This window comes from Aethalodelphis obliquidens, unplaced genomic scaffold (genome assembly GCF_003676395.1).
Source record: "Aethalodelphis obliquidens isolate GAN/ISIS:26980383/991018 unplaced genomic scaffold, ASM367639v1 scaffold42, whole genome shotgun sequence".
NCBI classification, from domain to species: domain Eukaryota; kingdom Metazoa; phylum Chordata; class Mammalia; order Artiodactyla; family Delphinidae; genus Aethalodelphis; species Aethalodelphis obliquidens.
Window position 1 is genome coordinate 16750872 of NW_020837986.1, and position 18177 is coordinate 16769048.

At 50.5% G+C, this 18177-nt stretch overlaps 2 protein-coding genes across 3 annotated transcripts in view; one reads left to right on the forward strand and one right to left on the reverse strand.

The window, feature by feature from the left end:
* The window catches only part of ATRN (attractin), a 175890-nt gene extending 170955 nt beyond the window's left edge, over positions 1 to 4935 (forward strand). Inside the window, exon 29 of the mRNA XM_027078799.1 lies at positions 422 to 4935. Coding sequence (XP_026934600.1) covers positions 422 to 546 — 125 coding nt within the window. The 3' untranslated portion in view covers positions 547 to 4935. The remainder of the gene's footprint in view (positions 1 to 421) is intronic.
* A 6728-nt stretch (positions 4936 to 11663) lies between these two features.
* Positions 11664 to 17062, reverse strand: GFRA4 (GDNF family receptor alpha 4). Of its 2 annotated transcripts, none has more exons than XM_027078811.1 (6): positions 17007 to 17062; positions 14669 to 15014; positions 14460 to 14569; positions 14231 to 14365; positions 13415 to 13506; positions 11664 to 13247 (listed from the first exon to the last, which is right to left on the reverse strand). In XM_027078811.1, the coding sequence occupies exons 1-6, from the start codon at positions 17050 to 17052 to the stop codon at positions 13167 to 13169; spliced, it is 810 nt and encodes a 269-aa protein (XP_026934612.1). In that variant the 5' UTR covers positions 17053 to 17062; the 3' UTR covers positions 11664 to 13166. The 2 variants fall into 2 exon arrangements, with proteins under 2 accessions (XP_026934612.1, XP_026934611.1); XM_027078810.1 differs by having other exon boundaries at positions 14231 to 14379; positions 14463 to 14604; positions 14637 to 15014.
* Between the last annotated feature and the right edge of the window lie 1115 nt (positions 17063 to 18177).

An 18177-nucleotide genomic window follows, 5' to 3' on the forward strand; every position in this document is an offset into this window, starting at 1 on the left:
GAATGAATCTGAATTTCATCATAAAGAGTGAAGCTTTTTCTTGGAGAAAAAGACAGGAGAAACTTAGTGCTTAAAGCATGTCTGCAATCTTATTTAGATGCTCCCACCACGAGGCAGGGCACTTTGCTTGGTAGATCTGCTGAAAAGTAAGGTACTCCTTTTGTGTAAAAATGGGGGAGGAGGAGAATATGTATTTGTATTTATACAAATAAACCCTGAAAGAATATATACAAACTAAAGAAGTTACTCTGATGGAAGTGGGGAGTATGGAGGGAGACACAGGTTAGAGGTAAGATTTTTCCCATGTATGTACTTTATTTATTTATTGCACCATGTGAATGTAAGAAGAAATTTTTAAAATTATTTTTTAATAAAAGCAAGCTGCCCCTTAACATGTGTTCCCTCTGTGGGTTCTCCCAAGGTCTCGCAGTGGCCAGCGCCCTGGTGGACATTTCTCAGCAGATGCCAATAGTATACAAAGAGAAGTCAGGAGCAGTGAGAAACCGGAAACAGCAGCCCCCTGCACAGCCTGGGACCTGCATCTGATGCTGGGGCCAGGACTCCCTGTGAGCAAGGAGTGGCGTGCCAGAGCCGTCTGCAAAGAGGGAGCAGGCAGGGAGACACTGTGCAGGGCAGAAGACTGGAAACTCTCGAAACATCCACCTCATCCGCATGTTCACAAGCTTTCTTTGACAGTTTCTCCCAACTGTGCTCCAGCATCTAACCTTTTACTTTCATATAGGAAATAATTGATTTAGTTACAGGTCCAGGGATGATCCAGTTGTTGACGGAGGAGGCCGGTGTAGAGCGAGTGAGAGAGCTAGGAATGACACTCAGGTTCACGTGTGGAAAACTGTTCTTGGGACTGTCTCAGTGCAAAAAACAAAGATGTAGTGTTTACAAGTAGACATTTGTCATCAGTCATTCTTGAACATGGTCTTTTAAAAACTAGTCAGATGAATTAACTTGTTTTCATCTGAAGCCTGCTATCTTTTTTAAAAGATGTGCTATTTATTCTTGCACAATTTAGGCAAATATCTCTCTTTCAGGGAGTAACTTTTTTTCTAGTTGAGAATTAATAATGGTCCATCTCTTTTGAATCATAAGATAGAAGAGGCTATTTTAAATGTCAAGGTCAGCAGTGTTACTTGGAATGCCAACTGATATAATGGGTAGTTTTCTGTAGCAACTTGATTAATTTAGTCTGAATCCATTTGAAGTTCTCTCTCTCTCTCCTCTTTCATTCCCTCCCTCTCTCTCCTTCACTTCCTCTTTATCTCTCTCTGTCTCTGTCTTTGTCTCTCTTTCTCACACTCATACACACACACACACACACACACACACACACACACACACACACTAAGTGCCTAGACTTTAAATAGATCTAGCAATTGGAAAGTTAGTAAGCATAAGTTTTTACATAATTGCATTCCTACATTCTTATAAAACTTAAATAGCTATCATTGGCAATCTGCTCTTTTTCTAAAACCTAATTTGCCGCCAGAAAACAGTTTTCTCACCCCGAGAAACATTTAACGTAGCAGCAGGGATTGAGAGGAAAACAGAAATGACCTAACTGTCAAAGCTCCTGTTTTTGTTGTCAAAAAGGACACTAAATAAGGCATGTTCCCACGTGCCTCCTTGCCCCAGGTCACTCTAGGCCTGATGTTTGCTTCAGCCCTTCTGGGTGCTCCTGCCAAGGCATCACAGAGGGAGGGGCTCACTCATGTTACATGTCTCCCTTGAGCCGAAAAGAGCATGACAGCACTTGGGACCCCTTAATCAAAGGGCAACTCTTTGTTCCTGTAGTCTGCTTGAGCTGGTGGGTCATTCTTCATTCTCAGGCTCAGGTGGAGTGCCAGGAGAGGGTCGGTCTCCTGTTGTCGGGCAGAACCTGCCCAAAGCCTGGAGGAGAACCTGAAGCTGTTTGCCCTCTTTCTCCTCCTCCCTAGGAGGGGCTTAGGCCTCCCATGCTCCCTCCCAGACCCAACGGGTAGCTGTGGGGAGGGCAGTGAACGATAAGGATGAAAAGCACATGGGAAAAATGGACAAGGGGAGAAAACTATGCCAAATGAAAAGTGACCAAATTGAAGTAGTGACCAAATTGAAGTGGAGCAGGCCAGTCCCTGCTCTTCTCCCCAGGGCACTGCCTGGATGGTGTGTTGTCCCCGTCCATGGTGCTCTGTATTCTGGCATTATGCAGCAGCCTCCCAAGATCTCTCTTCTGCTTCAAAACCCAGTGTTCTATGGCATTACCCTGGGGGCGTAGACCTTTAGACAACAATGCTCAAGTTTGTGAATTCGGAGAAATCAATACTCAAAAGAGCAAAAACTGTGGCATTTCACCTTTATATGCAGTGCCTAGAGAGGGAGTATGACCTCTTCCCCAACATTAACCCCACTCCCATGAAGAATTGCCTGGAAAGATGTTTTCAAGGATGTTGAACCATAAAACACTGATGCACAAAACACCTCTACTTTGAGACTTGCCTCTCAAAATGCTGCTTTTTCACATTATTGTTAAAGAGCAGAAGGTTCTAGAAAAGACCCCTCCTCTTACAAGCTCCCCGTGTCCCTGCCCCAGATCACAGTACCCGCAGAGAGCCTGCTGGGGACTGGCCCTTCACCCCTGTGATTACCAAAAGGCCACTGGAGAGGACCCTCCCACAAGGGAAGTCCTTGTTTGTTCAAAGGACTGGTGTTTCCTTGGCAAAGAAGCCTCCTCCCCATGGTAGTCCCATGCCTTGAAATAATAAGCACCATGTCCCATAGCCACCTGGTTATTTTCTTTTTTCTAAAAGATAATGTTTATTTTTTAAAAGGAAGGAAAGAGCAAGTGAAGTTTAATTCTGCTCCAACAGTGGAGAAACAACGGAATCCACCTGCTTCTCCTTTGCAGCCAGTAGCAAACAGCTTCCTTCAGGCTTGGGCCAGAGGAAGGGGGTGGCAGGAGAAGGAGGCACTCAGCTTAGAGTCAGTTATCAAGAGGAAGTCATGTGGAACTTCAGAGCCTGTATATAAATTAAAATAGTTATGAAAACATCGATATTGCACTTGTACATAACTATACAGTAGTGTCTGAATGTTCAGACATTTGGAGTGTACATAAAACAGAAAAATATCTTAATGTATTTTTATTAAACATAATGATGTCTGAGTTTGACCTAATATGTTTTTGTGCCATATATTGGATATCCAGGTTCAGAGAAGTCCTCTCGTTATGCCCTGATACGATAACAAAGCCACGAAAGGCATCCCCATTGTGCCCAAGTGTTCAAATGCATCTGGGACTGATTGGATAGCTTCTAAAGTAGGAATCATCTGTCAGTGCACATATGAAAATGCGGGCAGTGTGTGAAGAGACTCGAAGGCAGCCGGGATGTCTCTGCCCCTGTCATTGGCTCTGGGAGTGCATTGTAACTCTCCTGTCAGCTTCTCGGAGCAGTGGGTGCCCAGGGAAGACCAATCTTGTCCTGAGAAATGCTCCTCTTAGTCTTTAGACTCCAAGACTATACCTGTAGATCTAGTCAGATTTTCCAAAAAGGGCTTTTCCGGGCTGCATTTTGTTGTGGTTTTGTCTAAGTTATTAGTGACCATTTCCCAGGACCATAGTTTACTATACTGAAAACTGGGAGTGGGATTGGGCGTGGCTGCTTTGTTGATAAATAGCTCCTGTTTCCCCATGGAGAACCTCACCCTGGCCTCCTGTCCACCTCCTGCCCCCTTCCTACACTGTTTGGGGAGAGGTCTGTGCTTCCCTGTGAGGATCACCTCTAAGTGTGGGAGGAGGTGTGCAGAGAAGGCAACCACATACTCCCTGAGCTAACCTGGAAGAAAAGCAGCCCTGGACAGAGACTGTTAGCAAAAGGCCTGATGTGCAAGATTGGAGATGCACCGGGAAATCTGGGGCAAATGGAAAGACCAGAGCACTATCTGTAGAAAAATACATTTTATCTTTCAGTGCAAATCTTGCTCCTTCAATTTAATAGAGTATATTTAGAGATGGGATGGGAGTGATTCACTTCCTTGGGTGGTGGTATCCTTTTCATTAACACCTTTGATCCTTACATTTCGTTCATTCATCCATTCATTCAACAAATATTCACTACTTACTAACAACCTAAGCTAACACTAGAGCAGTGACTGAGATGGAAAAGCTGCTCTTCAGAATTACAACAGAATCCAGCTCCTCAAACCTGTCATCCCAGGAGAACTTTCCTCGTGGTTTCTGTGAGAATTGGCCACCTGAGGATAGACCCAGGAAGGCAGAGGGTCTGGCCTCAGGCCATGTACCGGCTCTCAGCCTGAAATGTTTACCAAATTTACCAAATGGCTCAAACCATAAAAATCACCGTGATGGTTTGTAAATAGCGAAGCCCACCAAGAGACATTTCCCCTGAGTTGTCCAAATTCATAAACACCCTCGCCTGCAGGGAGACGATTTGGGAGTGCAGAGGAAAACTGGCACCTTCTCTTTTAAAGGCAATAATGGAATCGACTTTCAATAACTGAATTTGTGCACAAAACATTCTAAACACTAGTGAAGCCTGTTTTGTTGAACTAATTTTGGCTCTGGAAATGTTTTATAGTTATTTACGGTTTTGTTTCGGGGGTTTTTGGTTTGGATTCAAGTTTAGTTTGTTAATATGTATAATTTAGCATCTATTGCACTCATGTAAATATGGAGTAAGTATTGTAAACTATTTCATTGCTGGGGATTGTGGATGTTATACATACATTTAGGACTGCAATTTTTTGGTATTTTTTGTATTGTAAAATAACAGCTAATTTAAGCCGGAACAAGAGAATTAAGGGAGGTCTGTGCATTTTAAACACAAATGTGAAGAACCTGTATATAAACAAAAGTAAATACTATAATACAAACTTCCTTCTGAAATAAAAGTAGATCTGATAAAAATGTGGGTTTTGTTCTAAGAGTTTGATTTTGTTTCAATTATTTTTACAATTTGGTCATTAGAACCTTAAGAAAAGGGGAAAAACATGTTTTAAAAAGTTTACCAGTTTTCAGACTGCCTCAGAGGAAGCACTTGGCAGTCCATGATTGAGGTGTAAACCAACAGGGTGGGCACCTCAGACACCTCTGCGCAAAACTGAGCCCTGGGGTGTGGGAGGAGCCCTGAGCAGCTTGTGAGCAGACTCCCCAACATCCCCACTGTGGCCTACATTGCCCTCAACACACCAGTGCTGGGGACAGAGACTCATGTGTGGGACAGCTCTGCCCAGGCACCATCACGCCCATGCCAGTGCCTCGCCAGCTGCCCTTGGTCATTCAGCTACTCGTACTCTCATGGGCTCCTGCTAAACCTCAGGTATGCTGATAGGTTTAGTCCTCCATGGCCACAGCGTTGTCCTTGGTCTTGAATTTTGATGAAGTTATATGTCCATTCACAGAGTCTTGTCTGTAGGCCTTCTGTGTGCCCAGCCCCACGTTATGCGGCTCCTGCCCTCAGAACAGGGTCAGAACAGTGCATTTCAGCGCCCTGGTACAGAGTGCAAAAGGTCTAGAAGGATAAGATCGGCATAAAGTAAGTTGAGAAAGTCCAGAAGAAGCACAAGGAAGGGCTGTGGTTCATACAGGGGAGGGTGGGTGAGGCACCAGGTCCAGCCCAGGAGGCTGGAGGAGGCCTGCCTACCAGAGCTTGAGCCTCGGCCAGGGTGGGAAAGAACTGAACTAGAGGCCACTGCCAGGTTGGGGAGGACCTTGAAACTGTTCCGGGGAGGGTTGTGGGAGCCATCAAGTGTCTCTGGCTAGAAACCTGTGATTGAGTGATACTGGGGCAGTTTGCTACAGCATCAACAGCATCGCCCAGCCCCCTTGCAGTTAGGTTGGGGCCATAAACTGGGCTTTAGCCAAGAAATGTTGGAAGAAGTGATATATTCAAGTTCCAAACTTTGCACAAACACCATGCTCCCACATGGGACTCCCTGGAGGTCACGTGTTAAAGACACTGGAGATAATAAGGGTTCAAGTCACCACTTAAAGGCAAACCACCTGACCAGCAAGAGCTGTGTGCTGGCCTGTGCGTCTGAAAAGCAAACTTTACCGACCCACTGAGATTTGGCATTTTGGCAGCTTTTCTTACTCTTATTAATACACAAACTGGCACCTTGAAGTACAAGGCAACTATAACCAAAGCCTAAGGTGTGTGGCGTTGGCTTAGTTAGTGGTGAGGCGGCAGCAATGAGAAAACAGACACAGCAGGCAAAACAGCTGGGGATCCCTGTCAGGTGGTGGCAAAACATCTGGTATGGCTATGGTGTGGATAGCTTGTTAAAGCAAACTACTTTTTTGCTGTGTTTACTGAGTTTTTTTGTTCAAGGGGAAGAAGCTGGAAGAAAAACAGAATGTGGTATATGTTGATTGTTACTTGGCAAGACAGAGTTGAGTTCCAGAAAAAAATTAGCCAGTTTACAAGCAGAAGTGAAGGGGGTGGAGAATCCTGAAATCCAGAGTTGTGAAGTGTTGGAAAAGCCAAGTAGTCTTGCTTCCAGTCTCCAAACAGTAAGACATGCTTATGAGCAAAAAAAGGCCCAGGGAGACAGTGACTTGGCCTCCGAGTAAGAATCACATAGAGGGTGTGGTCTTCCTGCTTGAGCCTCATAACCTTAAGGCCATCATCTTGAGGGGGAGTCATGTGGATAAGCAGAGAAATAAAGCGAACCTGAGAACTGTGCCCAGGAAAGAACCAGGAATGCTGTCATTGACCCTGGGCCTGCCTGGTAAATAAATAAAAAGCGTAGGTTTCTGAGGGAATTATGTTGCCAAGAAAACCATTAGCTTGACCATAAAAAAATGAGAACAGCCAACCCTGTGACTATCGAGAGTCTTAATTAGAACCACCCACAGGCGGGAGATGGTTGTGAAAGCTGTGCAAGGCAGGCCCACCACCCAGTGCCACCTCAGATGTGGCCAGAGAGCAGATTTGGGCCTGGTCGGGAACCTCCCCCACCTCGAGGCAGGGCCCGGCAGGATTTCAAAGTCCCTGTAGGCCAGTGATTGCAGTGTGTCGGCCATCCTCCTCCTGCCCATCCGGCCGCTGTGTGTCGGCCAGGCACTGTTTGGAGTCCAGGGACTTAACAGTGAACAATGCGGACCAAATCCCTGTCCTGGTGCAGTCTACAATCTAGTAGGAGAGACAAAAATAAAGACAAGGCCAGGTAATAATTTCTGTGAATCAAGGATGGGGTAGGGGTTGGGGTAGACAGTGCTGGGGGGTGTGCTGGGGGGGGGGGGAAGGCTCTTGTGGTAAGGTGACAGTGGGGTAGAGCTCACTGAAGGAGGGAGCTGGCACATGGACACCTGGGACAAGAGTACTCCAAGTAGAGGGAGCAGCAGGTACAGAGGCCCTGAAGAGGCAGCGTGCCTGCTGGGTGTGCGCAGCAGCAAGGCATGGGGGCTGTGGGGGCAAAATGGGTCCAAGAGCAGTGGTAGGAGTTGGGGCCAGCCAGGTCCTGCAGGAAAGTAGTTCTCAGCGGTACAGAGCTTCCCCTAGGGGACATCTTGGAAAGACGAGGGGCAATTTGATTATTGCATTCAGAGGGGCACCACTATGATTTAGTTGGTGGGCCTGAAAAATTCTGTCACCAACTGCAATGTCACTCCTAGTATCTGAGTCCCCAACCCCACACATCTCTGTGGGTTGCATCTGAACAGACATACACCTTGCAGCCCTGTATTACTAGCTGTGTGACATGCCTGGCAAGGATTCTCTTGCATCCTGTGTCCCCAACCTGAGGAAGGGACTAGACTAGATGATGCTGATGACTGTATGAAGCATGTTGCACAGGGAGCTGGGGATCCACCCTGGCTGCTGGGGCCCGTTTCCATACGCTGTAGGTCTTTCCTCCTCATTTGTGTAATCCTAGTCCCTGGAGGGCTCAGGTTCTGAGGTTTTGTACATGTTTTATATTCTTGTGCATATACTCATCTTGATTTTCCTCTGTATCTTCTGCCTTGGACTGGAGGCTCCTTCGGGTGTGGGGTGACATGTCCCCGGCAGGACAGCTTCCCAAGACATCCTTCAACCCAGGCCTTCCCAGGCCTGCAACCCAACAAGGCAGGGCCACATATCTGCCTCCTTTCACATGCAAGCCAAGCTTACTGGCAAGTTGCCATCCAGCTGGGGACCTCTCCTGAAGCCCTGCATAGCCCCTTCCCTCCTGCCTCTCTGGAAATTTCACCCACCAGTGTCCACAATTCCTGTAAAGATAAGCCAGTTCTGTGAGTTTGGCCGCACCTGACTCAGTTGGGGTGGGTGGAGAGAGGAGGGGGGCAGTGCTTCGTACCAACCTTGCACCTTAGACAACAGGCTCCAAGCCAGAGCCGGCATTCATGAACCATGAAGTTTCCACTCATAAGTCCATGGATGCTTCCAGCACCTGCCCTTCTGCCTGTCCCATCCCTAGCCACCTGCCAGCTAGAGGCTCAGTGTTGACAACAGCTAACAGAGACCCAGCCACGGGGATGAGGCCAGGGCCAGAACTACAGTTTCCCAGAATGCATGTGAAAGAGTGATAGCAAGCAGGCTACCTGGCAGGACACAGAGGCCAATACTCAGATGTGGAGCACAGCAGGACCCTTTCATGGTTGTGGGGGCCACTGGACTCAGCTTTGAGGTGTTTGGCCAGACTCTACACGTTACGAGTCAGGACCGTTTTACATGGAAGCGACAGAAACCAAACTCAGACCACCTTAGACAACTCCATTAGTTTCCCGAGGCTGCTGTGACAAATTACCCAACCTTGGTGGCTTTAAATGACGGAAATTTATTCTCACAGCTCTAAAGGCGAAAAGTCCAAAATCATGGTGTAAGCAGAGCTGCGCTCCCCCCAGAGCAGAAGCTCTAGGTGAGAATCCATTCCTGGCCTCTTCTAGCTTCGGTGGCTGCCCACATTCCTTGGCTTGTGACCACATCACTCCTGTCTCTGCCTGTGTCTTCACAGCACCCTCTCTTCTGTATGTCTATCTAATCTCCCCCTGCCTCTCTTTAACAAAGATGCACAAGACTGCATTTACAGCTCCCTCTGATAATCCAAGATAAGTGCCTCCTCTCAAGATCCTTAATTCAATCACATCTTTTGCCATAGAAGGTAATATTCACTCTTTTGCCTACAAATAAGGTAACATCCACAGGTTCCAGGGATTAGGGTAAGGACAAATCTTTGGAGCCACCATTCAGCCCATTACAGCAACAAAACCCTACAAAAGTCAACTGTCCCAGAGGTGGCAAGACGATGGCCTCTGCATGTCACAGGGCCTTGTCCCTTCTTTTGGCTTCTATCTCCAGAGTTGGCTAGGTCCATGCCCCAGACAGCCTCAAGCCTCCCACAGGAAATGTTCACTCTGGGAAAAAAAACCAGAAAGCCAGGCTGACACGGGGGCCCTGTGACCTTTCATTTTCCCCCTGCACCCAACAAGGAAGCCTATTTTCCTTGCACGTTGTCTGATGTTAGAGGCTCCATTTGATTAAACCCCATGCCTGAGCTGGAGAGAAGTACTGAAGGAAGACAGCCAGCTGCTATGGAACAACTTTGCTATTTTCCATTACGTTCCACTCACTTTTATCTTCCCAATCTTTTGAAAGGCATATGCCTATATTTCACTCTATCTGAGTAAAAAATGGAAGTAGTAGAGTTTAACACACTCTCACATAAAGCACATAACTTAGCATTGTGTGCTTGGGCTACCACACAGTGGTGGTAAACAGGGTAAGGCAATGCTTTCACTTGACCACACACCCCCGCCCCCCCCACTCTGCTCCAGGTGTCCATTCCCACACAGGTGTAGGTGGCTGAGAACATTCCTCCTTTGTGAAGTGGGAACAGGTTAGACTCTGAGCTTCGCTCTGTCCAACACCCCTCCTTTTTCCACTGGAAAACTGTCCTTCCCATTCCATGTGATCTTGGTGGGCTGACATCACTCTCCAGGCCACAAATCCTTGGAAAGAGAAGCGCCTTTCTCTGCTGAAGAGTGCTAAAGGAGAGACTGTAGATATGGGGCTGCTGGTAGCATCCTTGCCTACCCTGTGGTGAGAGCCTATCTGGCCTCAGAGGGGAACACAGACCAGCAGGGGTAACATCATTTGAACCCCTGGAGACAGCTGTACCTGAAGCCCAAATTGCTCAGATGCCCAAGCCAGTTTGATCTGTTTGGTTCCAATCAGGAGAGTACTGGCTGAACCTGGAGGCTGGTTGACAGCTGCCCCGTGCAGTGTCTGTGGGTTTGGTATGAGTTGTTAACTACAGTCTCAGAGCCAGTGGCTCTTTTTCTGGTCAGGGCAGCCCCAGGCCTGGGCTTCAGCGTGGTCTGTACCTAACCCCTGTGGCTTAGGTCGGGTTCTCCAGAAGTGAAGCCCAAGACAGGGATTCTCAGACCATGATTTATTGGAGGGAGTGCCCTCAGGGGAACCTCTAAGTGAGGAAAGCAGGAGTGGGCAGGGGAAGGAGCTGAAGTAGGATGTGGTCTCAGCTGGGATCCAGCCTCAGCCTGATCCCAGAGGGAACTCTGAAGCATGACTGGCACACATAACTATCCCCCGAGGCACGCAGGCCAAGCCTCTGAACTCCTGCCTCAGTCAGTCACTGGCCACCTCTGGGAGCAGAGTGTAACCTTATAGGCACTTCTTCTAGAAAAGGGGTCAGCTGTGAGCTGTGTTAGCAGCCAACATCCCCAGCAGCTTGTGGATGGGTTGCACTAGCCCAGAGAGTTCTGAGCAAGGCACCAAAAGCCTCCACTTCAACCTGTCTTGTGATCCTGTTACAGCAAAATTAAAAATGTTTTCCCTCTCCTGAGAACAAGGAAAATAAAGGGAACAGTGAAGAGGCTAGAGAAGAAACATAACCTGGCCTGAAAGAGTTAATCACTCCTAGTTTTATTTTAACTGTTACTAATCTGTAGTGTGTAACTAGATTTGTACTTCACAAAGCTAACCTATTTTTTTTTTTTTGGCTGTGTTGGGTCTTCGTTGCTGCGAGCAGGGGTTGCTCTTCGTTGCCATGTGCGGGCTTCGCACTGTGGTGGCTTCTCTTGTTGCGGAGCACGGGCTCTAGGCGCACAGGCTTCAGTAGTTGTGGCATACGAGGTCAGTAGTTGTGGCACACGGGCTCAGTAGCTGTGGCTCGCAGGCTCTAGAGTACAGACTCAGTAGTTGTGGTGCACAGGCTTAGTTGTTCCACAGCATGTGGGATCTTCCTGGACCAGGGCTCGAACCCGTGTCCCCTGCATTGGCAGGCAGATTCTTAGCCACTGCACCACCAGGAAAGTCCTAACCTATCACTCTTTAACACTATGTGAATTACATCCTGCACTCCCTTGTAGCAAATCACCCCTTGTAGCTGTCTGCATTTCAGAAAGGAGGTCGCAGGCTGATAACCCAGAGACTAATAGACCCAATTACTGGGTTGCCTGACGCCAGCAGTGGCTGTTTTGAAATAGTGCAAGAAGAAGAATGCAAGAACTTCAGTATTTTGATCCTTATCACTCACTTCAGGACTGTGAACGCCCCCTATAAGAATCCCTGTAATTCCCCAAGGAAGGTGGGGCACAGTTCTTGAGGCGCTAGCCTACTGTGTCTTCCCTTTGCCTGGCAAAGAAAAAAGCCTCTCTATTTCTTATCTTCCAAATCTCTGTCTCCATATTTCTATTCAGCATCGGTGCATAGGGAGACAAGGTTTGGCAACAGTCCCTGCCAAATCTCAACCAAGTTTGAGAAGGAGCAGTCCAGAGACACGTTAACTCATCAGGAGTCCCCAAGCTTTTGAGGAAGGCTTAGTACCTTGCCCCCATTGTTCTGCCCTCTCCGCCCAAAACTCCTCCACAGAACTGCAATTTAACACGATGCCCTTGGCATTCTCTGGGTCCACACTGGCCACAGTGTTTATAAAAAGCTTTATGATAAATTTCCCTCAGCTCAAGGAAAGAATTTGACGCTCCACGTGGATAGAAACATAAATTATGCAGAAATCAAAAAACAAAACCACCATCTTTCAAGTGTCTATCAGGGCGAGGCTCTGTGTGCACGGAGGTAGGGCTTCCCTAAGTGAGAACAGCAGGTGATCCCGGGGCTCCCAGGAACACCATAAGTGGAAGTGTGTCAATCAGGGCCTATGTTTGGCTGCAAATAACAGACACCTGGGGAGAAACTGGCTTAAACAAATTAGGGGTATAATTTTTCTCACATAATAAAGTCCAGAGGAAGGTAGACGGGCTGGTGAGCCACAATGTCATATGGTTCCACTTTCAAGATGGTGCCCATGCTCCCAGGCATTGCCTCCAAGTTTTGGGCAAAAAAAGGGGAGGGTTGAGGCCAGAGGCTAAAGGGCCCAGTCAGCAAGTCTACTCCTTTTTAAAGAGCTCTCCGGGAAGCCTTATCTGTGAATTTCACTCACTGGCCAGAAATGTGTCACATGAAGACCCCCTAACTGCAAGGGAGGCTGGGACATGTACTGTGTTTATCTGATTACTAGCAGAGAATGAAAGAATAAACAAAAGCAACCAAAGTCCCTGCCACTAGGACCTGAGAGGTGATTCAGTTCAGCATCCACAGGTGAGAAGATGATGCCTGGAGAGGTTCTGAGGCCACCCAAGTTCTTGGAGGCCAGCAGAGGCACACCCTGTGGCTGACCTTGGTCTCCAGCCTCTCAGGACACAGATCACATGAAAGCAAGGCCAGTCTCAGTGCACATGGATTTATTGAGTTATGGATGCCATTCCTAGTGCCAGGTTGAACCACTGGGAAGATGGCCATATGACCAGTGCAATGTAGGGAACTGGATTCTCACTCTAGGTGGTGTCCCACAAGCAGCATATCGTGGACAGGAAACACTCTGACAACGTTAGTTATGGGGTGCAGGTGGCTATCATGATGGGTGGTGCCTAACTGGGAGGATGCCATGACGGCTGGAGTAGTAAAGGGAGTTTTGCCTACAAGTCTGTTCAGAGGGAGTTTTGCCTACAAGTCTGTTTAAGTCTACCCTTAAAGCATGATAAAAGTGTCCAGACCTGCAAAGGGCAGTAAGGCAAGAGCACTGGGGCCAGCTTGGGAGGTAAGCCAGTCCCTTTTCAGTGGGGCAGTAGGTCACCAATGAGGCCCAGTATCCCAGGCAGGGTGGGACAGTTGGCTGTTGTCCAAGGTCTGCTGTTCTCATCAGAGCAGGGGCTGGAGAACCAGAACGGGGAGCACGGAGAGCACGGAGCTCCCCTCCAGGGACGCATCTGCAGAGGACACCTTGGCAGATGAGAGCAGAGTATGAACTTGGGCAAAAGCCTGGCTCTGCTCTCTGCCACCCCCACTATCCCAGGCCATTCACGCCTCCATCTAGGCCCAACTGGCATGGAAGGGTGGAAAGAGGCAGTGCAGGAGCTGCCACCTCACCATCCCCTCCCTGAACCTACCTGTAGGAGGCTGTGCTCAGGGTCCTGGTGGGGGTCCAGCTGGTCGTGTAGGACTGAGGGCCACCCACCGTCAAAGGCCTGTATGGCTCTATCTATGGAGGGAGGGGTGCAGGATGGGCTTGGCTGAGAAACCCTAGCACAGGGCCCAGCTCCTGAAGGACAAACTGAGACCCTTGGCATCCTGCGTGGGCCCTCCCCAGATAGAAATGGGAAGATAGGACGTCCGCAAGGCTTTTGGAATGGAAGGTGCTGGGCGAGGAATAACAAAATAAAAACAATTGTGTTAAGAGTGCCTTACATACTGTAGTCTTCTATCCTCACAGGAGCCTGACAATTATCATCCCCATTTTACAGATGGACACAAAAAGGCTTAGAGGAATTTAACTCTCAGCTAAGTAAGTGGCAGAGTCAGCCTTCAAACCCAGGCCCTCTAACTCCCAAAGTGGTCAGCGAACCACCCAGCTACTCAGACCCGAAAGGCAAGATCTTTAATGGGGGGAGTTGGCTATGCGTGGCGGAAGCAGGAATCTCGCCTTGTTCCATTCCAGGGCCTCGGAAACTTGTTTTAACCGCCCCCACTTCCTGCCCGCAGGGGCACCAGCCTAGACTACCCTAGGATTCTACTTTGGTCTGTGACTTGGTCTCCGGAACCAGCTGGGCGCAGATTGCCCAAGGGGCAAGACGACAGCAGAGGGGGTAAGTGGGCCTACAAGGCTGCCTCTGGGGGCCTCAGTTTCCTCAGCGCCAGCTAGGCAGCTTGGGAGGGGGCAGAAAGCCCCGACTGGACTCCCTTCCCGCCCCGCCCGGGCCCCTCACCCAAGCAGCGGTTCCTTGTGAAGAGCCCCCGGAACACTTCGCACTCCTCGCGCCGGTTTCCGCTAGCTCCGCAGTCGCACCAGGGTGCCACGCGCGCGCTAGCGTTGTCCACGTAGTTGGGGGTGACGGCGGTGCCTGCCGAGACCCCGAAAGCAGGATAATCGGCCCACCCGGATAGAGGCATTCCCAGGAGAGCCCCCGCCCCAGCAGGGATCTGGGCGGTGCATACCCACGAGGCCGGCGTAGGCGCGCAGGCAGCTGGGGATCTGGTCTCGAAGGCAGCCGTCCAGGTTGCTGGGGGCAGGCGCGCAGGAAGCCTGGAAGGCCAAGAGGCGGGGCCTGCGCGGGGCGGTCCGAAGGCGGTGAGTGGGAGGTAAGTGGGACCCGCCCCCCACCCGCCAGCCCCGCCCCCTCCCTCTACTCCACCTCCTCCAGCACCTGCAGACCCGGCTGTGCTCGCAGGCGTCTAAGGGCGCGAGGCAGGAGGGCGGGGCCGGTTCAGGACCCGAGAAGGCGCAGGAGGGCACGAAGGTCTGGCGCCGGCGCTCGGCACATGCGGGGCCGCCGCACGGGCAGAAGAGCAGCGCGTGGGTAAGCTCGGGCGGCCCGCGGGCGAAGAAGCGGCGCAGGGCGCGGCGGCAGCGGGCGCGGGGGCAGCTCCCCGGCGCGGCCCGACCCAGGCACTGCACCACGTATGCGGTGCGCAACCGCTGGCATCGCGCATCCGCGGTGCACGCGTCGGCCGCGTCCACGCATCGGTTCGGTGCGACAGCGCTCGGTGACCCTGGTGGAGCGGCGGGCAGGCTGTGGTTGTTGACGTTCCTTACACACACACACTTCACCTCCGCCTCCCAGTCAGGGCCTCCGAAGATGCGGGGTGCTCAAAACTCGAGGTGGGCAGAATGTGACCCGAATGCGTGAGCGACTGGTACTGACTGACCTTCCGTTGTGGAGCTGGGCAGTGGCGGGGTCAGGGATTTCCTGCAGCACGTCTGGGGTGGATGGGGCGCGTCGAGGCTGGGCCTGGCCTCCCGCGGAAGCTGAGGCCCACCCTCCGCAGGCACCACCCCTCGCCCATCCAAAGAGGGGTCCATGAGATTCCTCTCATTCTCCTGGGCCCCATCTGACACGGAAAACAGCAAGGCTTCTGGGACCTGACTCATGGAGACTTATCAGAAATGGTGCTGAGGACAGTGGCCGCTCCTCTTCTGCTCTGACATGCCGGGACGCCTGACCTTTCTTCCTTTCCTCTCCTTCCCCCTCCCCCTTGGAGACCCTTTGAGTGGCCTGTAGGTTTCAGGTTCTCCTTTCTTCTTGACCTTCTCTTGTGCCTCCTCCTGCCCCCTGCCTCTGCGTCTTCCCCCTCCATCCTCTTCTGGTGCTCCCTCCTCACCGATCTAACTGTTGCTGCCCCATCTGGATGGACTCTGGTTTCCTCCTGGGCTCTCCACTCTCCACTAGCCAGATAAAAAGATTCCCCACTAGGGCTCTGGGCACTGGAGCAATTTAGGCCTGGCTGCCAGGGTGTGGATTCAAGAGAAGTCCCAGACGGCAGGCCACAGGGCTCTGTCCTTAGCCACAGGGCACTCCACTGGGGGCAGAGAGTGTGCCTGGCACAGCCCAGTCACACACCAGGGGTCTGTTGGGCAGAGGGTGAGCTTTATCCAGAAGTGCTATGGGCCGCATCTAAATCCAGCCAAGCTAGGGTCTTTGGAGGTCAGAACTTGGCAGCCCCTTCCTAGGACCTCAGTCACAAAACGAGGCTACCCCCGCCCCTCGGTGCTCTCAGCCTCCAGGAACCTTGCTCAGGTGAGAAGCCTCTGGCACCAAAGTTTGAGGGAAGTTTCGCAACCTGGTTCAACACCCATCTCGCTGTGTGTGTGTGTGTGTGTGTGTGTGTGTGTGTGTGTGTGTGTGTGTGTGTGTCTGGCACTGGCCATCTCTTTTGGGTGGCTGTGGAGGAAGGTAGAATAGACACTGAGGGCTTGGAATAGGTCTGTAAGTGGACGGGATGGACAGGAGGGGGGGAAGCCTTTCCTTTCTCTCTCCTTTCCTCCCCTCCAGTCTCCTTCCCTCCCTTCCAGGACTCCAGAGCAGCAGGCAAACTTTGCCCTTCTCTCCCAGCCAAGCCCTCACATCCCCAGGCCGCAGCCACACACAGCAGCACCTAGTGTCTCCTGAGATCTTGGTTCCACTTCTGTTCCTTTGCTTACCTGTTTCCCTCCACCAGGAGCACCCTTACTTCATGTTCACCCTCAAAACAGCACATCTCAGCTCCAAAATCTCCTCTGCCTTGAACGTTTGCCAGATTCCTTTCTCCTCAACCTACACCACCTGGTAAAGTGACCCCTCCCTCCATGATGACCCAGGTGAGGAAGGGGTAGTCCAAGCAGGTGGAACAGCAGATGCATGGCATGGAGACACTGAAGATGCAGGGCAAGGTATCAATGTGAAGCTGCAAGACTGAAGGTGGAGGGCTGGGGCTGGGGGAAGGGTAATAGAGGCGGGAGAGCAGGCAATAGGAAAAAGAAAGTTTCTGGGGCAGAGCTACCAAGGCGAGACTTGGGAGACTTAGGAGGCCGTGGCTCTGTGGGACCCAAAAGCTGGAGGCGGGGTGCTGTGTCCCCACACCTCGAGCACAGGTGTCTCATTGGTGCCCCTTCCTGCATTTCAGCTTTTCCTAGAATCACCTTCTTGCCTTGTGCTTGAGGAGGGAAGAGGATCAGGGACAGAGAAGCCGAGGTTCAGAGGTCTCGGGGAGGAGGCAGGCACTCACCTAGAAGCAGTAGCAGCAGCAACGGGGGTGCCAAGCAGCTGGCCATGCTGGGCAGCAAACAGAGGAGAGGACGACGAGAGGCAGAGCCCCAGTCAGACAGGTGCCTCCTTCCCAGCTCCCCTGAGCCATAACGAGATGGAAACCCAAGTGTCTGTGCTGACGTGCTCTTCTGGGGCGGGGAGGAGCCTTTGCATCAGGAATGACTCCCCGCCCCCAATGAGTCCCCACCCAGGCTGCGCCTTCACGCACATCTGGGAGCCACTGAATCCAGTGCCAGAATGTGCCTAGATGGATCCCACCACACCCCCCAACACACACACAGCAACGCCCACACAACAACCCAAGGAGACCTTGTCTCTCCCACGCTAAACCATTAACTCTATGAAACAACACTGTTCTTTTCCGTCTCTTATAGTTTTATTAACTTTTTGTTAGCTAATTTTAGACTTGCAAAAAAGTTAGAGCATTGCAAAAATGCTAGCGTTCCCTTTATATCCCTCACCCAGTTTCCCCTAACATCAACATCTTACCTGACCATAGTACAATTATTAAAACTAGGAAATTCATGTTGGTACAAGACACTTAACTATAGACCACTTTGAATTTCCCCAGTCTTTCCACTAATGTCCTTTTTCTGTTCCAGGATCCCATCCAGCATCCCACATTGCACTTAGTCGTCATGTCACCTTAGTTTCTTCCAATCTGTGGTAGTTCCTCAGTCTTTCCTTACAAACTGGGTGCTTCCCTATGTGGCCCTGCACGGTGGGTAGTCCCCCTTCTCGAGGGAAATGCAAGCCATAAAAACTTCTTTCAGTGGCATTAACTTCTCTGTCTCATTGCTGTGTCATCTCTATAAATCAGAATCCCACAGCGAACACAGGAGTGGGCGTTAGCAAACAGTCTCATTCAGCGCCTTCAGCTGGTAGAGTGAAAGCAAGGCCTGAGCCTTGGGGCTACTTCTCTGCTGCCAGTGGGTGATTGCAAAAATTCCCCAATTCTTCACACCCTATGAAATATGATTTTGCTTCTCCTCCCTGGAGGGGAGGTGGGGTTTGCCTCCCAATCCCTTAGAACCTGGGCTGGCCCTGTGACTTGCTTGGGCCAACAGAATGTTATGGAAGTAAATGTGCCAGTCATGGACTCTCAAGAAGCCTGACAAGCTTCCACATAC